The sequence below is a fragment of the Salvelinus namaycush genome, chromosome 5, assembly GCF_016432855.1.
Source record: "Salvelinus namaycush isolate Seneca chromosome 5, SaNama_1.0, whole genome shotgun sequence".
Classification (NCBI taxonomy): domain Eukaryota; kingdom Metazoa; phylum Chordata; class Actinopteri; order Salmoniformes; family Salmonidae; genus Salvelinus; species Salvelinus namaycush.
In genome coordinates this window covers 27437218-27458165 of record NC_052311.1, presented here as the reverse complement: position 1 = coordinate 27458165, position 20948 = coordinate 27437218, and the positions used below count along the sequence as shown (strand labels likewise).

The following is a 20948-nucleotide window of genomic DNA, read 5'->3' as shown; positions in this document are numbered from 1 at the left end:
CTTTATGGTAAATTACTATAGAGAAGCACAGATTAAAACAAGGTGCAGAACAAATGTATTATTTTAATAAATACTTTATTTGGCCTATATACAAAATGCAGCCAAACAATGACAGTGACTGTAAAACAATAACCTGAAACCTGCCATGTTCAGTCAATATTCAGTTTACCATGCAATTTCTCTATTGAGAAACATTCAGCAACAAGCTTACAGCGCTTTTCAAAGACGCACAGCACTTTCAAGCATATACTGAACAAAAATACATTCAACACGCAACAATTTCAAGGTTTTACTGAGTTACAGTTCATATAAGGAAATCAGTCAATTTTAATATATTTATTAGGGCCTAATCTATGGATTTCACATGACTGGGAATACAGATATGCAACTGTTGGTCACAGATACATAAAAAAAAATGGGCCTCACAATGGGCCTCAGGATCTCATTGCGGTATTTCTGGGCATTCAAATGGCCATCGATAAAATGCAATTGTGTTTGTGGTCCGTAGGTTATGCTGCCTATACCATAACTCCACTCACAACATTGACATCAGCAAACCGCTCTCCCACAAGTCCCAATTCATGTGATCTGTGGTTGAGAGGCCAGTTGGACGTACTGACAAATTCTCTAACGTTGGAGGCAGCTTACGGTAGAGAAATGAATATTCAATTCTCTGGCAACAGTTCTGGTGGACATTCCTGCAGTCAGCATGCCAATTGCATGCTCCCTCAAAACTTGAGACATCTGTGGAATTGTGTTGTGACAAAACTGCACATTTGAGAGTGGCCTTTAATTGTCCCCAGCACAAGGTGCACCTGTGTAATGATCATGCTGTTTAATCACCTTAATATGCCACACCTGTCAGGTGGATGGATTATCTTTTCAAAGGAGAAATGCTCAATAACAGGGATGTAAACATTTGTGCTTATGGAAAATTTCTGGGATCTTTTATTTCAGCTCATATATATTTTTGTTCAGTGTATATATTTTTTTACATCACAGTTCAGTGCAAAATGTGTAGCTTTTTAGACCGAAGTAGCTCAAAAGAAGAAAATATGGCAAAATGTTACTTTTTTTAAGATGAAAGAACCCCCTTGACACAATGCATGGCAGTCAAACAGGACTCTAAGGGTATATAGACATCATTTCACGGTGATGCATAGCTGCCTCACACAGCAACGGAACTTAAATAAATAACACAAGAAACGTGCTGCTTTCCAAGCTAATTTCCACATCAAACGCAGCATATCAAAGGCAGGCCTCCGACTTGACGTGGTAAATTCCTATAAGTCCGCAATCAATATTTAATTAAGCGTTCGACACAGTGGGTATATTTCATGTTTGCTGTATGATCCTGTTTAATGGGAAACCTAAGATTAAGTGTGAGGCGATGGAGGAGGAGAGGAACTCTCTCAAAGAGGGCTGAGGGAGACAGAGAGCATGAAATCCTGGGGAGAATTACAGCAGTCTCTATTTGCTGGCTCCATGCTGGTAGCAGCTCCTCCCCAGACCTCCAAAGTCACATCTGAAGACCTGATTAATACACTTATATCAATCACCGTGATCTCATCTCCACTGACAATGAGTTTAGGAAATAAAATGGTAAGTTAATCATAGGTATGAAGCAGGTATCGCATTCACCGATAACTCAATTTCTATAGAGCCTTTGAAAATATAGTAAAGCGTTCTGTTTTCTTTCAGCATGCATTTTCTCTTGTAGACCTTCCACCCCAATAAAGTGCCAGTTGTGTATAGGTCTGAGGTGAGGTAGAAGCAAGACTGTGTTTTGTTATTGCTGAGAAAACATTTATTGAAGAGGAGACCGATTCCAAAACAGCAGGAATAAAAAGGCATTATGGCACAGCACGTTCTGGCATTTCAACTCTTGGAGAGCGTAAGAGAAGGGTGCCTTAAGGAACAAGACAGCATGGATTCCTAAACAACATGAGCATGTAGAATAACTGAACATGGAACCAAACAACAGGTCGACATTCAAGTATACACATCAAAAATGTAAAAAAAAAAAGTATATTTTAAAGAAATGTTTCAAGCGAAACCTGGATTATAATGATCCATAAAAACTCACACACACAAACAAACGCCCACCAACTGCATTCCCACTGAATAGCAATAATGGTTAAGAATCCCTCAGTCGAGAGGCCGAGTCCATGGGTGTATAACGGTCCCAATCCAGCTACAGCAACCCAACGGAAAAGGCCATTGGCTGGTTCGAAGAGGAAGTGAGGGAATTAACTTTAAGTGCCAAATCTTTTCACATGTCCCTTGTCCTTCCTCAAAAGCTTGTGCATGTGTGCTGGTGGAGCCCTGTGCTGTCCAAAGTTAAGGTAACATTCATTAAGTTTGTCCACTGTCCATCACGGTGGGCAAAAGCAGGTCTTCATGTTATTGGCCCAGAAAAATGTTAATCAATAATCCAAAATGTAAGCTCCTGTGTCCTTCTTCAATTGGATAGTTGTCTCTCTTCATGGCCAATCAGAGCACTTCGAGAAAGCAGTTTTAAGATATTCTATCAGTCATGACCTCATAGTGTCTAATGTATAACAGTCTGTCTGGTCAGACTGTGAATCTGTGCAAAGGTCCCACAAAAGCTGTTCTATTGCTGCCTTCAAATGCTCCTCTGTAGTTGGAAATTACCATTTGAATGACCCTCCCAAGTCGGAATTCCAAGTGGGAAAGTCAGAGATAGGGTTTGATACCAGAGTTTCCAAGTTGTGACTTTTCATCACTGACCTTTCACCTTTTCAACCAAAAGATGTTAAAGCAAATCCATTTTGACATTGTCAAACGTATCAATGTGTATAATGTAGCTAGTTTGACCATATTGTCAACTTTAATCACGCTAACTAACTGGATCATTAGATAGATCCTCTAGCTTGCCATTGGTTGAAGAATTGTTCCAGAGTTACGACTTCATACTGTAAAGTTTCCCAGTTCCCACAAGCACTTGAAGGCAGCATTTGTCCTCTAAGGGGAGCTGAGCTTTCTGGCCTTCAGATTCCCTGGATCTGCATGAGAGAGGAGACAAATTATTCAAGCAAACCCATCAAATGAGCTACATGTCAGAGAGGAGGATCAAGAGTACAAATGGCTTTAGAAACCTCTTCCCCTGTACTGTAACCATACCGCCTAGTCTGCTGTGTCCCAGAACCACGTGCAGGTTGGGGACTGGGATGAGGCTCTTCTGCCTGCGACTCAGGTTCTTCACCAGCCCGGAGATGGTGTGAGGGAGTGTATAAAAGAGGTTAAGGTGAAGGACGCGACACACTAATGAACGTTGGCCGTTCACGGCGGCTTTGTGTGGCAGATTACCTGCTGGGTGTTGATGAACATTGGTGATTCAACATGCAGAATTGCTTAGAAATTAAAAGAAAATGACAGCCGATAGGATGACCACCTGCTGATTTTAACCATTTTCCTGCGCGGTCAGTTTTGTCCTTATGTCTTTACACCGGCTATATTAGGTTCCCTAAGTTTACAAATCGGCACAGAGCCCATATAAAAGCCATGTCAAATAGGGTTCTGCCATCGGCAACCAAATTTACCACCAGGCATATGAGACGACACACTCACCAGTGGCCTTCGCTGTCCACGTGCTGCAGCTGGATGACGTCACCGCTCTCGATGGCGAGGTCATCTGGGCCGTCTCGTGGACATTCAGCCAAGGCCTTATATCTGCCTGGAGCCTGGGAGGACAGAAACACCTCTGTTAGACTGGACGAAGGATGTGTAGCGCTGTATCCTACTAGAGGACACCTTTCAAACATTTAGGAGCCTCAAGAGGTTCCTCTCGATATTCTGATAAGCATATCTAAAAGGCTGTGGGTGAGGAACGAGGCCACACGGTGTGCAGTAAGTGAGAGTGGTTGTACTGGTGTTGTGGAGAACCCATCGCACCAGCTGAGCAGTGTCCTCCTCCTCGGTGTCTGACGGGTGAGAGGGGTCCTGACCTCCACCCCACTCCTCCAGACCCAGACAGATGTCCATTGAGTGAGGCGTGCCGGGCCAGCCTGGAGATTACAAAACACACATTTTTGGTCTTGTTCCTCGTATATGCTGCCAGAAATAACCAAGGTAAATACTTGGTAACTATAGCGATAAATGCCAATTCAAATCCTGATGTGCGGCACTTACGGAGTCATTAACAAGACGGTAGAATCTAATGATAATATGAGTAGCTGTGCCTTTTCCCCCAGAGCTCCTTCATACACCCGGTGCTCTTTCATGTGAAACACCTGAGTCTTTAGGTAATAGGGGTCGCAATATGTACCAAAATAAATCCAATATCAAGTCAAGGTAGTTTCATGTACCATCTCTCATGACCCAATCACCATTATTACATGTAGTTACCAGGTATCTACATGATTATGTTATGGGTATATGTATGAGGGAGTGGTGTACTCACTGTGTCGGTTGCGCTGGTGATTTGGGGAGAGGGACTGTGGGTCTGGACTGCTCCTCCCTGACTGTGTCCTCTGAGCTGAACGACGCCCTCTGCTGTTTGCTGTGGGGAGCGACACAATGAACAAACTAACTCCGTACTCCCTAACGTCATCAGACATGCTCCAAGTAGAAGCTGCCCTTAGCCACAGATCAGCTTAACGTTCGCAAATTCTAACCTTTAACCATTTAAAGGGGAACTGCAAAACTGACCTTAGATCTGTGGTTAAGGACAATTTCTACCTCAAACTCATCTCACACCACAATGTTGATCTTTCAGATGCCAGCCAAAAGGCCCCACACCAAGCAACAATGTGACCAAGTGCAAACCAAGCTGACACAAAGACAGTTTGGGCTCTGGCCTGGTACACAGCAGACACGTGCCGGAGCATGGAAAGATATGGTCTCGATTTATCAAGTCCCTGGTTCATCAATGTATTGTTTGTCTATATTTTAAAATAAATAACTTAGGATCATTTTAATTTAATAACCTCTCAAAAAGCGAGCCCCATCTAAGAAGCAGTTGTCGTGCTGAAAGCATAAAGAAATCAAGATAAAAAAATATATAAGTTAAAAACATCCAAACCTTTTTGATTTTTTTTGGCATTCCATGCAAAGATGGGTGTAGTCATTTTGGGTAGCATGTCTGAAATGGAAGGTCTGCTGGGACATCAAAAGACATGAGGAAAAGTGCGTCTGGCGAATGCATGAGCCAAATGGAGTCGCCTAGTAAAGGAGTTGCAGATGACGGTCAGTATGCAAACACAGCAGCCTTGTGGGTGGTTTAGGTCAGCTGAGCCATGCCAAGCCGGGCCGGGGCATGCGGAGCTGGGCTGAGTTTACCACTGAGCGTCAGGACGGGTCAGTGGCGCTGGGGGCGGGGTCTGTTGGGGGGGCGTGGCCGGGGGCGTTGCCGGGGGCTTCGGGGGCGGGGACTCCGGGAACGCAGACACATAAAGACATCGGCGGACAGCGAGACAAAGTCCAGCCCCGAAAGACAGCCCGTAGGAGCCCCTCCGGACGGCCGCACACCCCTGCAGGGGGGAGGGAGGGGAGGACAGCAACCAGAGAGCAAAGGAAAAAGCGGGGCCTTCACACACACATCTCTTCACACACACCACCTTCTCCTCCTCAACCTCCTACTACTCCTCATTTCCCAGCTTTATACCTTTTTGTTGATATGCTCCCCCAACACCATATATCATAACCATCTGAACAGCTCACTGAACTGCCTGCCACACTCACACCATCAAGTGGGGAGCTGCTGTGACAACTGAGGGGTGTCCTACAACACCCAACAAGACTGACCTCTCAGACATGGGCGGAGACCGTCGGATGTGGTCTGGCATCTGGATGTCGACACAACGCTCATCTGAGAAAAGAAGGGGAAGAGGAAGAGGCAAAAAGATTGTTTGAAACAAGAGAGGGAAAGGGAAAGGGAGATACCTAGTCAGTTGTCCAACTGAACGTACTCAACTGAAACGTGTCTCCCCGCATTTAAGAGGACATTCAAGTTAGGTGCAGGCTAGGACTATTGATGTGAGATGAGATGAATTAAACCAGCTCTTTGCGGAGTGCGCTTTGGAGAGTGATGTGAGTGACTTCCAAACCTTTGAGGAGTTTCTGCTGGTTGGTGAGGATCCTCCGCAGCTCCCCGAGCCAAGCTGTCTTAACCTCCACTGTGGGAGCCTGGGAGATGGATAAGATCAGGACAGATTAGAACGCAGTCAACGTATAGTAGGAAACACACTTTTCTTTGCATCTTACAGGCATGATTTCAAAATGGCACTATAGTAGCTTAACACATACTGTACCGTAGCAATACATGGCATGAAGTTGTCACAACAAAGAACAGAACAACACACAGACAATGAACAAGCCAGTAGGTGGTAGTTATTGTCTTTGTCCTAGTTCGAAGAACATAATGCTGCATGAATAGCATCAACAGTCACTTCACAGCAGGGGTGATCCTTACCTGAACGACGTACACCTCCTCCCTGCCACTGTACCAGATCTCAAACTTCTTCACATCTCCCTTGACGTTCTCCGTAATCCCCACCGCACTCATCTGCCAGGACACACACGCACACACACACAGTCTGCACCTGGGGCATACAAGGACATGCCACGGACACACACTCCTCCGCTGTGTGAAGGCAGGAAGCTCAAGCGTACATCAAGAGGAGAGCAGGGGGTGGTGACGCCATCCGTCACGCCCCATAAACATACACACACCCACTGACGCCTTGACACGCAAAACAAAACAAACATCCTTGCAACAGGGAGCATGTGTCAGAGTGTGCCGCCTACACACACACCTTCAGACAGTGCTTGAAGCTGTAGGAGGGGGTCTTGTCTGCTCCCTCTCCATGCTCCGCCCTGCGCTTGCAGAAAAGCAGGGCTCTCTCATACAGGAACAGGTGTCTCTGCGTGGGCTTGAAGCGGGCCAGCTCCTTCATACGGGTGGGGCCTTTCTTATGGCTGATCCACATACTGAAGGAGCCCTGCATCAGCACCCGGCCCAGGTCACACAACTCTCCCTGGGGGGGGGGGGGGGACACAGGTAAACACACAGGGTCAGAGATACAGGATGGCACACTGTCACACATACAGGACAGCACACTGTGTCTCACAGACACACACAGCCAACCACACACACACAGACACACAGGACAAGTCACCTGGTAGCCTGTGATGGCTATCTGATGCATGGAGTCATTGACTGACTTGAGGAGGTGGAGCATGGCTGCTAGCGCCCCCTGTAGCTCGGAGGTCCCCTCACAGCCTCCTGCACTGTACTTCAGTAGCTCCTACAGCACGCACACACACACACACACATGCGCGCGCAACACATCAATTCATGTCTGGTAGAGATCAATATCTGGGAACAAAGAAACCCTGAAATTCTCCAGCTGTACTATAACAGTCCTTGTGTTGCATGTAAGATGTTCCTTATTTTGTCAGATAACAACAGAGAATCAGGGGACAGAAAATGGGGAGCAATCCCCATTAATCAGACAGGATTTCTCTCTAGTTTAATCTGTAATCCTTCACGTCCTGCATTCAACTCATTGAAATAAATGTCCCTAGGTAGGGCAAGGTTATGTCATAGTGCTGTTAGCACTGACAGGATTTTGGGGACGTTGAATTATGATAAAGTTTCAGCATAGTTAAAGCTAATATAAATGCTGCAATATTGGCACGGTGTGCTGCGTAGAGGCGTGTATGTCGGCTGGTTTCACTAAGGGCTGACCTTCAGTAGTAGCTGGTACTTGGTAAGGCGTTGGACTGGTTTCAGAAGGTAAGAGTCCAGGCCCAGTTTGTGTTCCAGCTTCTTCTGACACTCCTGTAGAATATGGCAAGGAGATATTGGGAAGCATTTGTTACGGTTATAACAGTGAATCTAATATAAATAATCTATCATTTTGTGCTATTAAAATAATGAATATGTCTGGTATTGTGGTGTAGTAGTATCGCTGAGTACAAACATTGGGCACGAATAGAAAAAATAAGCATGACCTGGAAAAAGGCACAGTCTGAGTACTGCCTCCATAGGGACTCTGAGCGAGGCTTATTCTGACAGTAGCACTCATACACCTTGAAATTCTCCTTCTGGAAATACACACATACATTTCCAATGACACACCATCCATGCAAGACTGTGAAACACGTGCTATGCCGATTACATCGACTCGGTGTCAGAACGATTTCCACGTGGAGAGAGACGACACGACACAATGAACTCTGTACTGCCTAACCTCATCAGACATGTTCCAGGTAGAAGTTCCCCTTAGCCACAGATCTAGGATCAGCTTCACTTTCCCCAAATCCTTTAATGCGTACCTTGTACCTATGTTTGTCCTGTGTAAAGCAATTATTTTCTTTGGGTGCCTCTGCCAAGGTAAGCGGTGTTTGTTAACGGAGAAGGAGCAGCCCCGTCATATAGCACGGCAGAGCTTTTTGTTTTGGCAGGTGATACATAGAATTACATTTTTTATTAAAAAAACAATTGATTCCAACTCACCCTAGCAACTCTAACAATCAGGACAGGTAACATTAAACTGATATTTATAAAAGTATAGCGTGGTAGTGCATGTTTGAAGTCGTTAACTTCATACTCCTTTGGAAAATAGTGGATTACTCGGAAGAATTACATAGGATTGGATTACATAGAAGAACGTTTGTATCAAAAACTACGGATTGCGGCACACAAAGAAAATAATGCCTTTACACAGGACAAACATAGGTAAAAGTTACACCTTAAATGGACATTTTTGCTGAAGTATCACCTGACACCGACTCGACGTAGTCGGAGGGACACTCCGCCAAAACTCATCGCCACTTAACTCTGAGTATCGTGGAGTCGAGAATTCTCAGCTGATATAGGTAAAGACATTCTTCAGAAACAACCACAAACAAACTACCAGGGGTATTTAACTCACCCTACTTGGTCCGGATCCTGCTGGTTCTGTTCTACCTGATAATTAATTGCACCCACCTGGTGTCCCAGGTCTAAATCAGTCCCTGATTAGAGGGGAACAATGAAAAAATGCGGTGGAACTGGCTTCACAGTCCAGAGATGAGTTTGAGGGCATGTAGACGTTCCTCACCCGCTCCAGGAAACAGGCCCCTACTCCCTCTGGGGTCTCTAGGCAGCCCTCCAGGTCATGGAGGAACACCCTGTAGAACCCAAGAGGTCAGGAGTCAAAGACAGATGAGGTCAATAGGTCACACCCTAACCACACAAAGCAGCAAACACCATCACCACACAAGCCCCTATCCAGCACTCCTCCATAGTTAATGACTAGCCACCCACACAGCCATGCCACTGAGCCCCCAGTGTCTGCCAGTTTCCTCTCTCGTTGGCATAATCAAACGCTTGTTAGAGCAACTGGCATTTAACACTAGTTAGAGAGGCTCTAATTGGCTTAGGGCCTCATGCAGTCATCCAGTTTTGCCTTTCAGCCCAGCAGGGGAGCAATCCCAGCAGGCAGAATATATAGGATGCAGACAGAGCCACTCAAACAGTTGTACATAAACTAACTGACACAGCTGGCTAGAGGAAACGGGCTAGTAGCTACTGTACTGGAGAGATGGTTGTTTTTAAGATGGAGCAGTAGTTCAAAGAGGTTATGATGCAATTACTGCTTTAAAATCGTACAGTTCTTTGAGACTCCAAATGCCTATAGAAAACATGACTGACTTCTCACAAGTCAATGAGAGTGCTGATCTTTCCCCTAAACTACAGGAGATATATATATATATATACACACACATACATACACACATACATACATACAGAGTGCCTTCAGAAAGGATTCAGACCCCTTGACTTTTTCCACATTTTGTTACGTTACAGCTCTATTCTAAAAAAAAACATTGATTTAAAAAAAAAAACATTTTTTAATCCTCAATCTACACACAACACCCCATAATGACAAAGTGAAAACAGGTTTTTAGAAATGTCAGCAAATGTATTAAAAATAAAAAACAGAATTACCTTATTTATATAAGTATTCACACCCTTGAGCTCAGGTGCATCCTGTTTCCATTGATCATCCTTAAGATGTTTCTACAATTTGATTGGATCCATAACTCTTAAATGGAAGAAGTGTGAAACCACCAAGACTGTTCCTAGAGTTGGCCCCCCGAGCAAACTGAGCGATCGGGGGAGAATTGCCTTGGTCAGGGAGGTGACCAAGAACCCAGTGGTCATTCTGACAGAGCTCCAGTGTTCCTCTGTGGAGATGGTAGAACCTTCCAGAAGGACAACAATCTCTGCAGCACTCCACCAATCAGGCCTTTATGGTAGAGTGGCCAAACGGAAGCTAGGAGTTTGCCAAAAGGCACATAAAGACTCTCAGACCATGAGAAACAAGATTCTCTGGTCTGATGAAACCAAGATTGAACTCTTTGGCCTGAATGCCAAGCATAATTTCTGGAGGAAACCTGTCACCATCCCAAAGGTGAAGCATGGTATTTCTGCCTTTTTTGGGGGGAGGGGATTTTTTACCCCTATTTCTTCCCAATTTTGTGATATCCAATTGGTAGTTACAGTCTTGTCCCATTGCTGCAACTCCTGTGCAGACTCGGGAGAGGCGAAGGTCGAGAGCCACGCGTCCTATGAAACACGACCCGCCAAGCAGCACTGATTTTTGACACACTGCTCGCTTAACACTGAAGCCAGCCACACCAATGTGTCAGAGGAAACACCGTACAGCTGGCGACCAAAGTCAGCGTGCATGCACCCGGCCCACCACAAGGAGTCACTAGAGCGCAATGGGACAAGGACATCCCGGCCGGCCAAACCCTCCTCTAACCCGGACGACGTTGGGCCAATTGTGCCTCGCCTCATGGGTCTCCCGGTCGCGGCCAGCTGCGACACAGCCTGGGATCAAACCCGGGTCTGTAGTGACGTCTCTAGTACTGTGATGCAGTGCCTTAGACTGCTGCACCACTCGGGAGGCCCAGTTTTTTATTTTTAATAAATTAGCAAAAAAAATCTAAAACCCTGTTTTTGCTTTGTCATTATGGAGTATTTGTAGATTGATGAGGAAGAAAAACAATTGAATCCATTTTAGAATAAGGCCGTAATGTAAACAAAATGTAGTAAAGTCAAGGGGTCTGAATACTTTCCAAATGCTCTGTATATATATATATACACACACTTCTCAAAAAAATAAAGGGAACACTTAAACAACACAATGTAACTCCAAGTCAATCACACTTCTGTGAAATCAAACTGTCCACTTAGGAAGCAACACAGATTGACAATAAATTCCACATGCTGTTGTGCAAATGGAATAGACAAAAGGTGGAAATTATAGGCAATTAGCAAGACACCCCTAATAAAGGAGTGGTTCTGCAGGTGGTGACCACAGACCACTTCTCAGGTCCTATGCTTCCTGGCTGATGTTTTGGTCACTTTTGAATGCTGGCGGTGCTTTCACTCTAGTGGTAGCATGAGACGGAGTCTACAACCCACACAAGTGGCTCAGGTAGTGCAGCTCATCCAGGATGGCACATCAATGCGAGCTGTGGCAAGAAGGTTTGCTGTGTCTGTCAGCGTAGTGTCCAGAGCATGGAGGTGGTACCAGGAGACAGGCCAGTACATCAGGAGACGTGGAGGAGGCCGTAGGAGGGCAACAACCCAGCAGCAGGACCGCTACCTCCGCCTTTGTGCAAGGAGGAGCACTGCCAGGGCCCTGCAAAATGACCTCCAGCATGCCACAAATGTGCATGTGTCTGCTCAAACGGTCAGAAACAGACTCCATGAGGGTGGTATGAGGGCCCGACGTCCACAGGTGGGGGTTGTGCTTACAGCCCAACACCGTGCAGGACGTTTGGCATTTGCCAGAGAACACCAAGATTGGCAAATTCGCCACTGGCGCCCTGTGCTCTTCACAGATGAAAGCAGGTTCACACGCACATGTGACAGAGTCTGGAGACGCCGTGGAGAACGTTCTGCTGCCTGCAACATCCTCCAGCATGACCGGTTTGGCGGTGGGTCAGTCATGGTGTGGGGTGGCATTTCTTTGGGGGGCCGCACAGCCCTCCATGTGCTCGCCAGAGGTAGCCTGACTGCCATTAGGTACCGAGATGAGATCCTCAGACCCCTTGTGAGACCATATGCTGGTGCGGTTGGCCCTGGGTTCCTCCTAATGCAAGACAATGCTAGACCTCATGTGGCTGGAGTGTGTCAGCAGTTCCTGCAAGAGGAAGGCATTGATGCTATGGACTGGCCCGCCCGTTCCCCAGACCTGAATCCAATTGAGCACATCTGGGACATCATGTCTCGCTCCATCCACCAATGCCACGTTGCACCACAGACTGTCCAGGAGTTGGCGGATGCTTTAGTCCAGGTCTGGGAGGAGATCCCTCAGGAGACCATCCGCCACCTCATCAGGAGCATGCCCAGGCGTTGTAGGGAGGTCATACAGGCACGTGGAGGCCACACACACTACTGAGCCTCATTTTGACTTGTTTTAAGGACATTACATCAAAGTTGGATCAGCCTGTAGTGTGGTTTTCCACTTTAATTTTGAGTGTGACTCCAAATCCAGACCTCCATGGGTTGATAAATTTGATTTCCATTGATCATTTTTGTGTGATTTTGTTGTCAGCACATTCAACTATGTAAAGAAAAAAGTATTTAATAAGAATATTTAATTCATTCAGATCTAGGATGTGTTATTTTAGTGTTCCCTTTATTTTTTTGAGCAGTGTATATATGCGTGTGTAAGCATGCATGTTTGCCCTTGCCAACTGATGTTTCCTTGCCTGCTGTGGAAGTTGTAGATTTCAGGCATGTTGCCAAACAGGACGTTCCTCTTACTGCGCAGGATGGGGGGCAAGAGCCCCGCGAGGGCCGGGTTCTCCATCTCTCCCCTGTAACCCTACACAATACACACATAATCAGTATACAAAACTCACTGTAGTAATCCAGTAATAGCTGGGGAAAACGCTGCTGTGTTCTCACCAGCAGCACTGACAGCAGCTCCTCCACATAGACCCTCTCTGTCTCAATCAGCTCCCTCATCACGTGACTGTGGAGACACGGGGCCTCATTAGTATTCTGTCTGAACATAAGGAATCAGGAAGACCACATCAGGAATATGTAGAGGATGAGAAGACGGACCGTTTGAGAAGGTCTGGGCTGTCCTCTACCTCCAGGCTGGAGCGCAGGGAGCTCCTATTCTCCTGGTAGTCATGCATCACCTCGATCTGAGACGGCCAGGACACACAGACAACCAGGATTTACATTTTATTTAACCTTTATTTAACTAGGCAAGTCAGTTAAGAACAAATTCTTATTTACAATGACGGCCTAGGAACAGTGGCTTGTTCAGGGGTAGAACGACAGATTTTTACCTCGCCAGCTCGGGGATTCGATCTAGCAACCTTTCGGTTAGTGGCCCAATGCTCTAACCACTAGGCTACCTGCCGCCCCTACATGGAGGGAATCCACCTCAAGCATGTTCAGTTGCCATAAAATTCCTGTCGTACATGTCATCATCACAGCCACAGTGACGTGAACTGTTCTGCGCATACTCGACTTTCATCTTTCACGTCCTTCTTCGACCATCTCACCTTTCTGGAGGCGGGGCTTTTCCGGGACGTCCTCTTCCCAGGGAGTGACAGATCGAAGGAGAACTTCAAACTGTCGACACCTGCAACACACGACCTCTCAGCTGAACTCGATGACACTGTAGGTTTCTATGCGTTTGATGAAACACAAGACCTGTCTGGACAACATGTTAACAAGGCTAAGTATAGCATATGTCTCCACATATGCTTTGATGAAGCCATGACGTGGTATACGGCACAGTAGCTAACACTAACGTCACCCGATAGAGCCATCATTACAATGAGTAGATGCTTGCGGCGATTTGACGATGACAGTAGGTTTGAAAGGTCCTGTGGGACCAGGATGTCCGGTCTTTGACCCTGGGATGACTGTTGGTCCTGGGTTTACACTTGATACTTCTCTTCTGATGGACGGCTAGTTAATCATTGGCAATAAGCAGCTTGCAGTGGAACTCCAACACTACTATATCCTCTAAGAACACATCACCCAAAGCACTGTCTGGTGTAACTGACTGACTGTATTCGTTTGATCATGCGCTCCTCGCATACCCTAAGATCAGCGCGTGTGTGTGCGCGTGCGCATTATCACACTAAATCAGAGCCAACACATTTATCTTCATCTCCCCTCTTAAAAAGGGGCTTCCTTCTGTGTGTGAGAAACACACCCACACGTCGCACCTCATTATTAATTGGGTGCGGTATGGCTAGCTTTGTTCAGCCCTGCCTGGAGGCGAGTAGGAGATGAAAGGGTCTTTGCCGTACGTGGTTCATATACATTATTACCATACAGTACCCAGCTAGCATCACGGCTAACAGAGTATCCCCTCAGGACTGATTATAGTGCTGGGCCCTAACAGCTAGCTCATTGGTTAAGGTGGACCTCTAACTGAGGTCGAGCACAAAGACCCTGGCCTTCCTCATTACTGGAGCCTGTGGTTTGCTGTTTTGATTACTGCTTTGTGGCCTGGAGGAAGGTGTGTGAAGCCCTAGGCTGAGGACACAGACGAGACCCAGTACCCAGGGGAGAGGGACGGCTGTCAGGCCAGAGGCCAGGGGAGGGCTGCATATACAGGGCCTGGGAAACAGCAGAGCCCTGGGTGGAGGCCTAGCGGAGATGGATAATTAAAGTGTGCTGTAAGCCTCTATAACCCCAAACAGTCAACTGTAGTCTGATGTTCTTTAATCTACTGTGACAAATGCTAATGTACTGTATCAAGTGTGATTGAATGTGTGTGATTGAATGTGTGTGTGCGTGTGTGTGTGTATATATATTCCACTGCCTCCTCTTACCATGTTTTGGGGAAAAGAGTGGGGACTTGGAGCGGGGCGGGCTCTCCGCCCTGGGGGCCACTAGTTGGATGGGACGGACGTGTTTATCAGCCAGCTTCCTCAGACAGACCTGCCTGTTGTGGATCATCTCCTGCACCACCGTGTGCTTCTCAAACGCCTTCCCTATCTGGACCTGTGGAGGATGGAAGAGGAGCTTAGGACATTTATATCGACCCAAAACCTGTATGGAGTGTTAGTTAAACAGGTGTTTATAGCCTTTATGCAGTCTTGAAGGTTGCCTGAAGGTGCCAAGACCAGAAAGGAATGCTTGTATAAGTCCTGTAATATTAAATATATTACGGGGTGATAGAAAACATAGAGAATGGATTAGACACAGATGGGTCATGAGAAGCATTACAGAGAGGGTTACTCTTTAAACCATAAGGCTGTTTGTCAGTGAGAGACACTGGCTTGGTGTTGGACCTGTATCTCTGGGGTGAGGACAGACTCAAACTCCACGGCCAGGAGGTCAGGTCCTGAGCTGAGGAGAGACGGAGCCCCCTCCAGGAATCTGTCTATGTCCTTCAGAGCTGCCTGGGCCCCCTCCTTCGACTGGAACTTACCCACCAGCTGCTGGGCCAACAGGTAGGCCCCGTCGTCACACCAACTCTGGGCCTATGGAGGGGACGAGACAACGATGTCACACCGACCAGTCATATTCGGATATACGATAGCACTTCACAGAGTATCAGCGTGGTTGTTTGTGTATGATGTTAGATTTGTACTCATCTGTGTGCAATAGTGTAAACAGTGTGTGTGTCCTCTACCTGGCCGAGGCGTAGCAGCAGCCGGTGGGCCTGAGAGAGGTGTGTGCGTTTCACCCTCAGAGCATTACTGAGCGTGTCACAGCGGTGACGTAGCTCGTTGCCGCGCTGCACGATCAGGGCCATGGCATAGTGGTGACTGGCTGCCAGCTGGTGCCCATGGAGGATGATGATCTGGGCGTGTCCCATCTCCTCCTAGCAACACAACCAGGAAACCACAGTCAGTTACATACAACAAGACATGGCATACAGGAGGCCTACATACACACAGCATCACAACAGCAAATACACTTCAATCCGAGCTACACAACCAATGCTATTACCAAAAGCACGAGTCCCAGAGAAGACAATCTCTGCCAACCACAGTACACAGTATGTGTAGCCCTGGTCCGTTGATCTGATGAGGGAAGTGTCCCCTAGTAAACACTGACCTGTGCGTGAGCCTCCAGGCTGTCCAGGTCTCTGAGTGTCTGCTCTGTCTGAGTCAGCGTCTCCCCTGACGATGACATCTCTCTCTCCTGGGACGCCAGACGCTCCAGAGACAACTCCATCTGACGACGAGAGAGACATTAGTTAGAGACATATACCCCTCCCAACTTCAAAACGTCCCATTCGACCTCAAATTGAACTGTACGCCCCGTGTCCTCCCTGTTCTAAGAGTTGCCTCTCGACAATGAATCATCAATTATGCAATTGATCAGTCTCACCTCCTTGAAGCGATGTTCGTATCTGAGCAGCTGTAAGTACTGTTGCAGTTTTAGATGATGCTTCTCAAAGAAGCCGTCAAAGGCTGACTCCATGCCCCTCAGCTGGGCTAGTAGCCTGAAGACCAGAGACAGAGGTTATAATCAAAGAATTACCTTTATTTAACTAGGCAAGTCAGTTAAGAACAAATTCTTATTTTACAATGATGGCCTACCCCAGCCAAACCCTCCCCTAACCCGGACGATGCTGTGCCAATTGTGGGACTCCCGATCACAGCCAGTTGTGATAAGGCCCGTGTTTGAACCAAGGTCTGTAGTGACGCCTCTAGCACTGAGATGCAGTGCCTCAGACCGTGGCCACTCAGGAGCCCCGTGGCGACTCTTTAGGCAGACCGTAGCGTGATTATCTCTCTGAGGTTATACACACACACCTCTGCACAGTCTCCCAGTCCAGCCTGACATCCCAAAGTGAATCCTCCTCTCTCCCCGAGGCCTCCAGGCTAGCCAGCAGGTGACGACCCTCCTTTGATACTGACCGTATCGCCTCCTGTACAAGACAGACAACGATCAAGACAGACAAAATGGTTAACATATCAGGGTGAATATGTAGACTGGCTGTCAGTTAGTCTGCCACTGATATAGAATTGTAACATATTATGATAGAGTCTAGTGTAAAACATAGTGATAGAGGACTCATCATAGATATAACCCATTTTAGCATGGACATTGCCATTGAGGGCTTCCTCCATTTTAAGGTAGTCAACTGGGTAGGGATTACTATGAGTTGGGAGCAAATCAGCCAATGAAGAAGAGGAAAATCTATTACTTCAACGGCACTACCCACAGATGCTATAACGGCACAGATACAAAGATGAGCCATCTATCTACCTAAAAGGGTTGCAGTATACCTTGAGTTTCCTGTACTTGTCAGTGTGGGTTGAGAGGAGGCGCATGATGGCGGTGCCCTCATCTGGCAGTTTGGTCTCAGCCAGCTCTGTGCCAAACGCCTGCAGCATTTGAGCTATGTCCTTAACTGTCACCGCAAAGCTCTCTATGGCCTGGAGGGGAGCCAGAGAGCACACACACACACACACACACACACACACACACACACACACACACACACACACACACACACACACACACACACACACACACACACACACACACACACACACACACACACACACACACACAAGGAAGTCGTCACAGTGTTTCTAAATGTATACTCTGATGTCATCACTCAGGATTGTGCAAACATACAGGCCAATTTTGAATGTGTCTCTCTGCATCATATATGTTGTAATATAAGTGTTGGGGGTTCTGAGTGGCTGCATGGTTGATGCTATGTAAGTGTAAAGTATGTACTGTTCTCAGGACGATCCAGTCACTGTGGGAGTAGTCCAGGGTTCCACCAAACTCAGAGGTCAGTTGGTTCTCATCAATGTATCTCAGTAGGTCTGTCACAGAGCTCAGCATCACCACCTAATAAAGGAGAGCTAGAATAAGCTGCACATAATCGACTGTGTGTAGTACTTGGCACGCGTCTTCAAACATGAGATGCCGATGCCGTGTGGTGAAGTGTTGGATTTGGCCTCTGATCTGCCTTACTGGCATCTTGAGCATGAAGTCCTCCTGGCTGAAACGGAAGCCCAGGTCTGTGACGGTGCGCTGGAAGAAGCTGGTGGGTCTCAGCACCAGCACCAGGTGGAGGTTCCCAGGGAAGGAGGCCTGGAGACGGGGAGGGACACAATCACACCCCCGGGGTTGGACAGTGAGCTCTGACCTTTGACAACTCCTGGACCATGTCTTTACCCAACACTAGGCCAGAGTCTGTTCACACTTCTGGATGCATAGAGGGATAGGCACTAGCCAGCATCTGTCACTGACAGGAAATATTGACTGCACTAACATGCAATCATCCGCAGTCGGACAAAGCCTCAGGCTCACCCACTGTCAATCAGATAAGGAAAGCCAGACATATCCTGCTAGCTGGTGCCTATCACAGGTGTATTGAAGTCGCAGTCAATATCAAATGGATTCTCTAAACAAGAGCAGATAGTAGGTAGTCTGTATTTTATTTAGGGATGAGGTGATTTTCAGAGTCAGATCACAAGTAAAGCGGTAGGCTAAGGATGACAATCTGATTAGCTACATTTGAAAAATAATGCTCACAACCATTTTTATCACACTACTGCGGTGGTGAAGGACTGCTAACTAACAAATGGGTTTGGTTCAATTGAAGTTGCCAGCTGTTAAAGCGTGAACATGTGCAGCACAGAAGATCGACATAAAACAGTGGGAAATTGATTATTCCAAAAAGACCGACGCATTCGCTTATAGAGCTCTTTGACATTCATTTGTCCCCGCTATCTAAATCTAGCTTCAGGCTACCGCAAACTCTGCCCTTCAAGCTCAACATGCTAAAAAAATATCACTGCCAGGTTGCATTCATATAAGCAAGTTATCTTTCTCGGTCTCATTGCATCAATGTTATGACTAAACTCAAATCAGGCTCTGCACTGCAGTGCTACGCTTAGCAAGCTGCTGTCAGTGAGCGATGCCGCATTCACTCTGCACACCCAAACTCGAGCACAACTATTTTAGCACGTAATCAAACTATGTAATAAGCGCGTTACCGGGCTCTTCCGTGTCCTGTGCAATCCTCGGCGCTGGTAACTCTCAGCCATCGTGTTAACAGCCATTTATGCGATAACGCTAAAACCTCGCCCGTCCCGTCGCTAACAAATTGGTGCCAAGTTACTTGGCCCTTCTACTCCGCTGCATCAACGTTCGCTGTCTGCAAGCTCTCCCTTCCTCTAGCCTTCTCGCTCTCCCTCATTTTCCGCCAAATATAGCGTCATCAGGTAAATATCAAAGTATCGGAGTGCTGGCTCATGCATTTCGATTCCCTCACGACGGGACTTTATTTTCATACAGTGAATACAGAACAATTTATTAGAAAATTATGTATGCCAAACTAACAATGTCTTACTGTATTTAAATTATTTTATTTGATTTCAACTAACTTATGTTTTATGTTGCAATAATAAACGGTGACAAAACAACTGCAGTATTTGACAGATACTGGCACGATCAAGTATTTTAATTAACAAAACCGCACAAGAGACCATCCCAAAACAGCAGGAACTGAGTGGGGATAATTCAGCACCATGGACAACTCCCCACTCTGACATCGTCTGATAGTACTGATATTCTGAACAGTTGTTTTTTTTTTCTTCCACAGAAGCAAATCATCCGTTCTTTAGTAGGATAGGGCCAGGCCTAAACTGGTATCGTTACCATACTTCAACAGTAGATTTGGTTTCGTTCCGACCTTTCTTGATTTCTTATTTTTATTATTATTTAGTGTCCTTGTTTGACGTGTTACTGCATTATTAAGACCTAGTAACATAGGCATTTCGCAGGACCCTACTATAACATCTGCTAAACTGTGTATGCGACCAATAACGTTTGATTTCATTTCCACATGCGTATGTATGCACGCGGGGAAAAAATGCCATGACTTAACTGGCTCACCGCAATTCTGGCAAGTGCTGTTTTGATAGAGGTCCATGTATCCAGTCTTCTGTCTAAAATGATGATGAATTTTACACCTGGCTGTCTTGCTCTGCAAACACAAGCACCAAAAGTATTTGAACACATGTACATTTCACATGTACCTTTCACTGAACAAATGTATACTTTTACTGGTAAAATGTACAGGTATAGTACCGAAAAGTTCATTTGATAACAAATTATATTTTTTGGTATAGAAAGAAGGACTGCAGAGTGAATACATTAGATATGTTTACAGGGACATTCATCGACTCTTGTAACCTGTACTCATCCAATGATATGATCCCTCCTCCCTAGGGTATACCTGCTCTGAGCTGGCACAGAGGACATCACTAGGGCATCGAAATAGATGAGGGATAGGGAGCATCTAGTGCCATCTGTGCAAAGAATGCTAACTCTGGACTAAAGCAGGCTCACACTGCACTGCAGAGAAAGAGAGAGTTGTGAGAAGAGAGAGGGAGGGCTACAGAGATTAATATTAGGAGGGAGTGTACTATGGTGGTTCACCCACCGAGGTATGAGGGTGAGGTATGTTAAGACTTTGGCTAAAGATTCTTCCGGAATGTCGCTGAAAGCAGAGTATTCTGGGAGTGTTACGATCACGCTAGAGTCCTCACCACGCCCCCCTGCAAAGAAAAATGATTTTCATATGAACAATCACACTCAACAATGTATTAAACAATGATAATACGTTCTTTGCGGACGTCGCATTCAAATAGTCGACGCGTTGGATTAACTGAGCACAGCTGTGTCAGTTTCAACATGTCACTACTACTTTTACAGCTCGAAGACGCCCCCTGAATCTATACAACCAATGTAAACACAGATCAGAGGTTATGAACCCTCAGTAGTGGGACAAGACTAAGTAAAGAGCCCCCACCTGACAGGTAGGCCACCTGCTTCTCAATGTAGCCGTCCACCTCCTTCATACTCATAGAGACTGACACTTCTGTGGGAAGGGGGTTGGGGGAGAGAGAGAGAGATTAGAATAACAGGTCCCAATGAGGCCTCATTCAACCTGTCACAC

General features: G+C 46.4%; 1 protein-coding gene across 1 annotated transcript; it reads right to left on the bottom strand.

Annotated features, from left to right (window-relative positions):
* Positions 1–5320: 5320 nt before the first annotated feature.
* On the bottom strand, positions 5321–20850 carry LOC120046996 (proto-oncogene DBL-like). The gene is made up of 25 exons (XM_038992544.1): positions 20802–20850; positions 20433–20547; positions 19883–19967; positions 17954–18073; positions 17711–17827; positions 17251–17400; positions 16774–16889; positions 16346–16460; positions 16070–16189; positions 15642–15833; positions 15298–15489; positions 14836–15007; positions 13549–13628; positions 13097–13182; positions 12938–13004; positions 12739–12854; positions 9069–9138; positions 7978–8070; positions 7712–7804; positions 7140–7268; positions 6777–6998; positions 6434–6526; positions 6069–6147; positions 5767–5830; positions 5321–5492 (listed from the first exon to the last, which is right to left on the bottom strand). The coding sequence occupies exons 1-25, from the start codon at positions 20848–20850 to the stop codon at positions 5321–5323; spliced, it is 2907 nt and encodes a 968-aa protein (XP_038848472.1).
* Between the last annotated feature and the right edge of the window lie 98 nt (positions 20851–20948).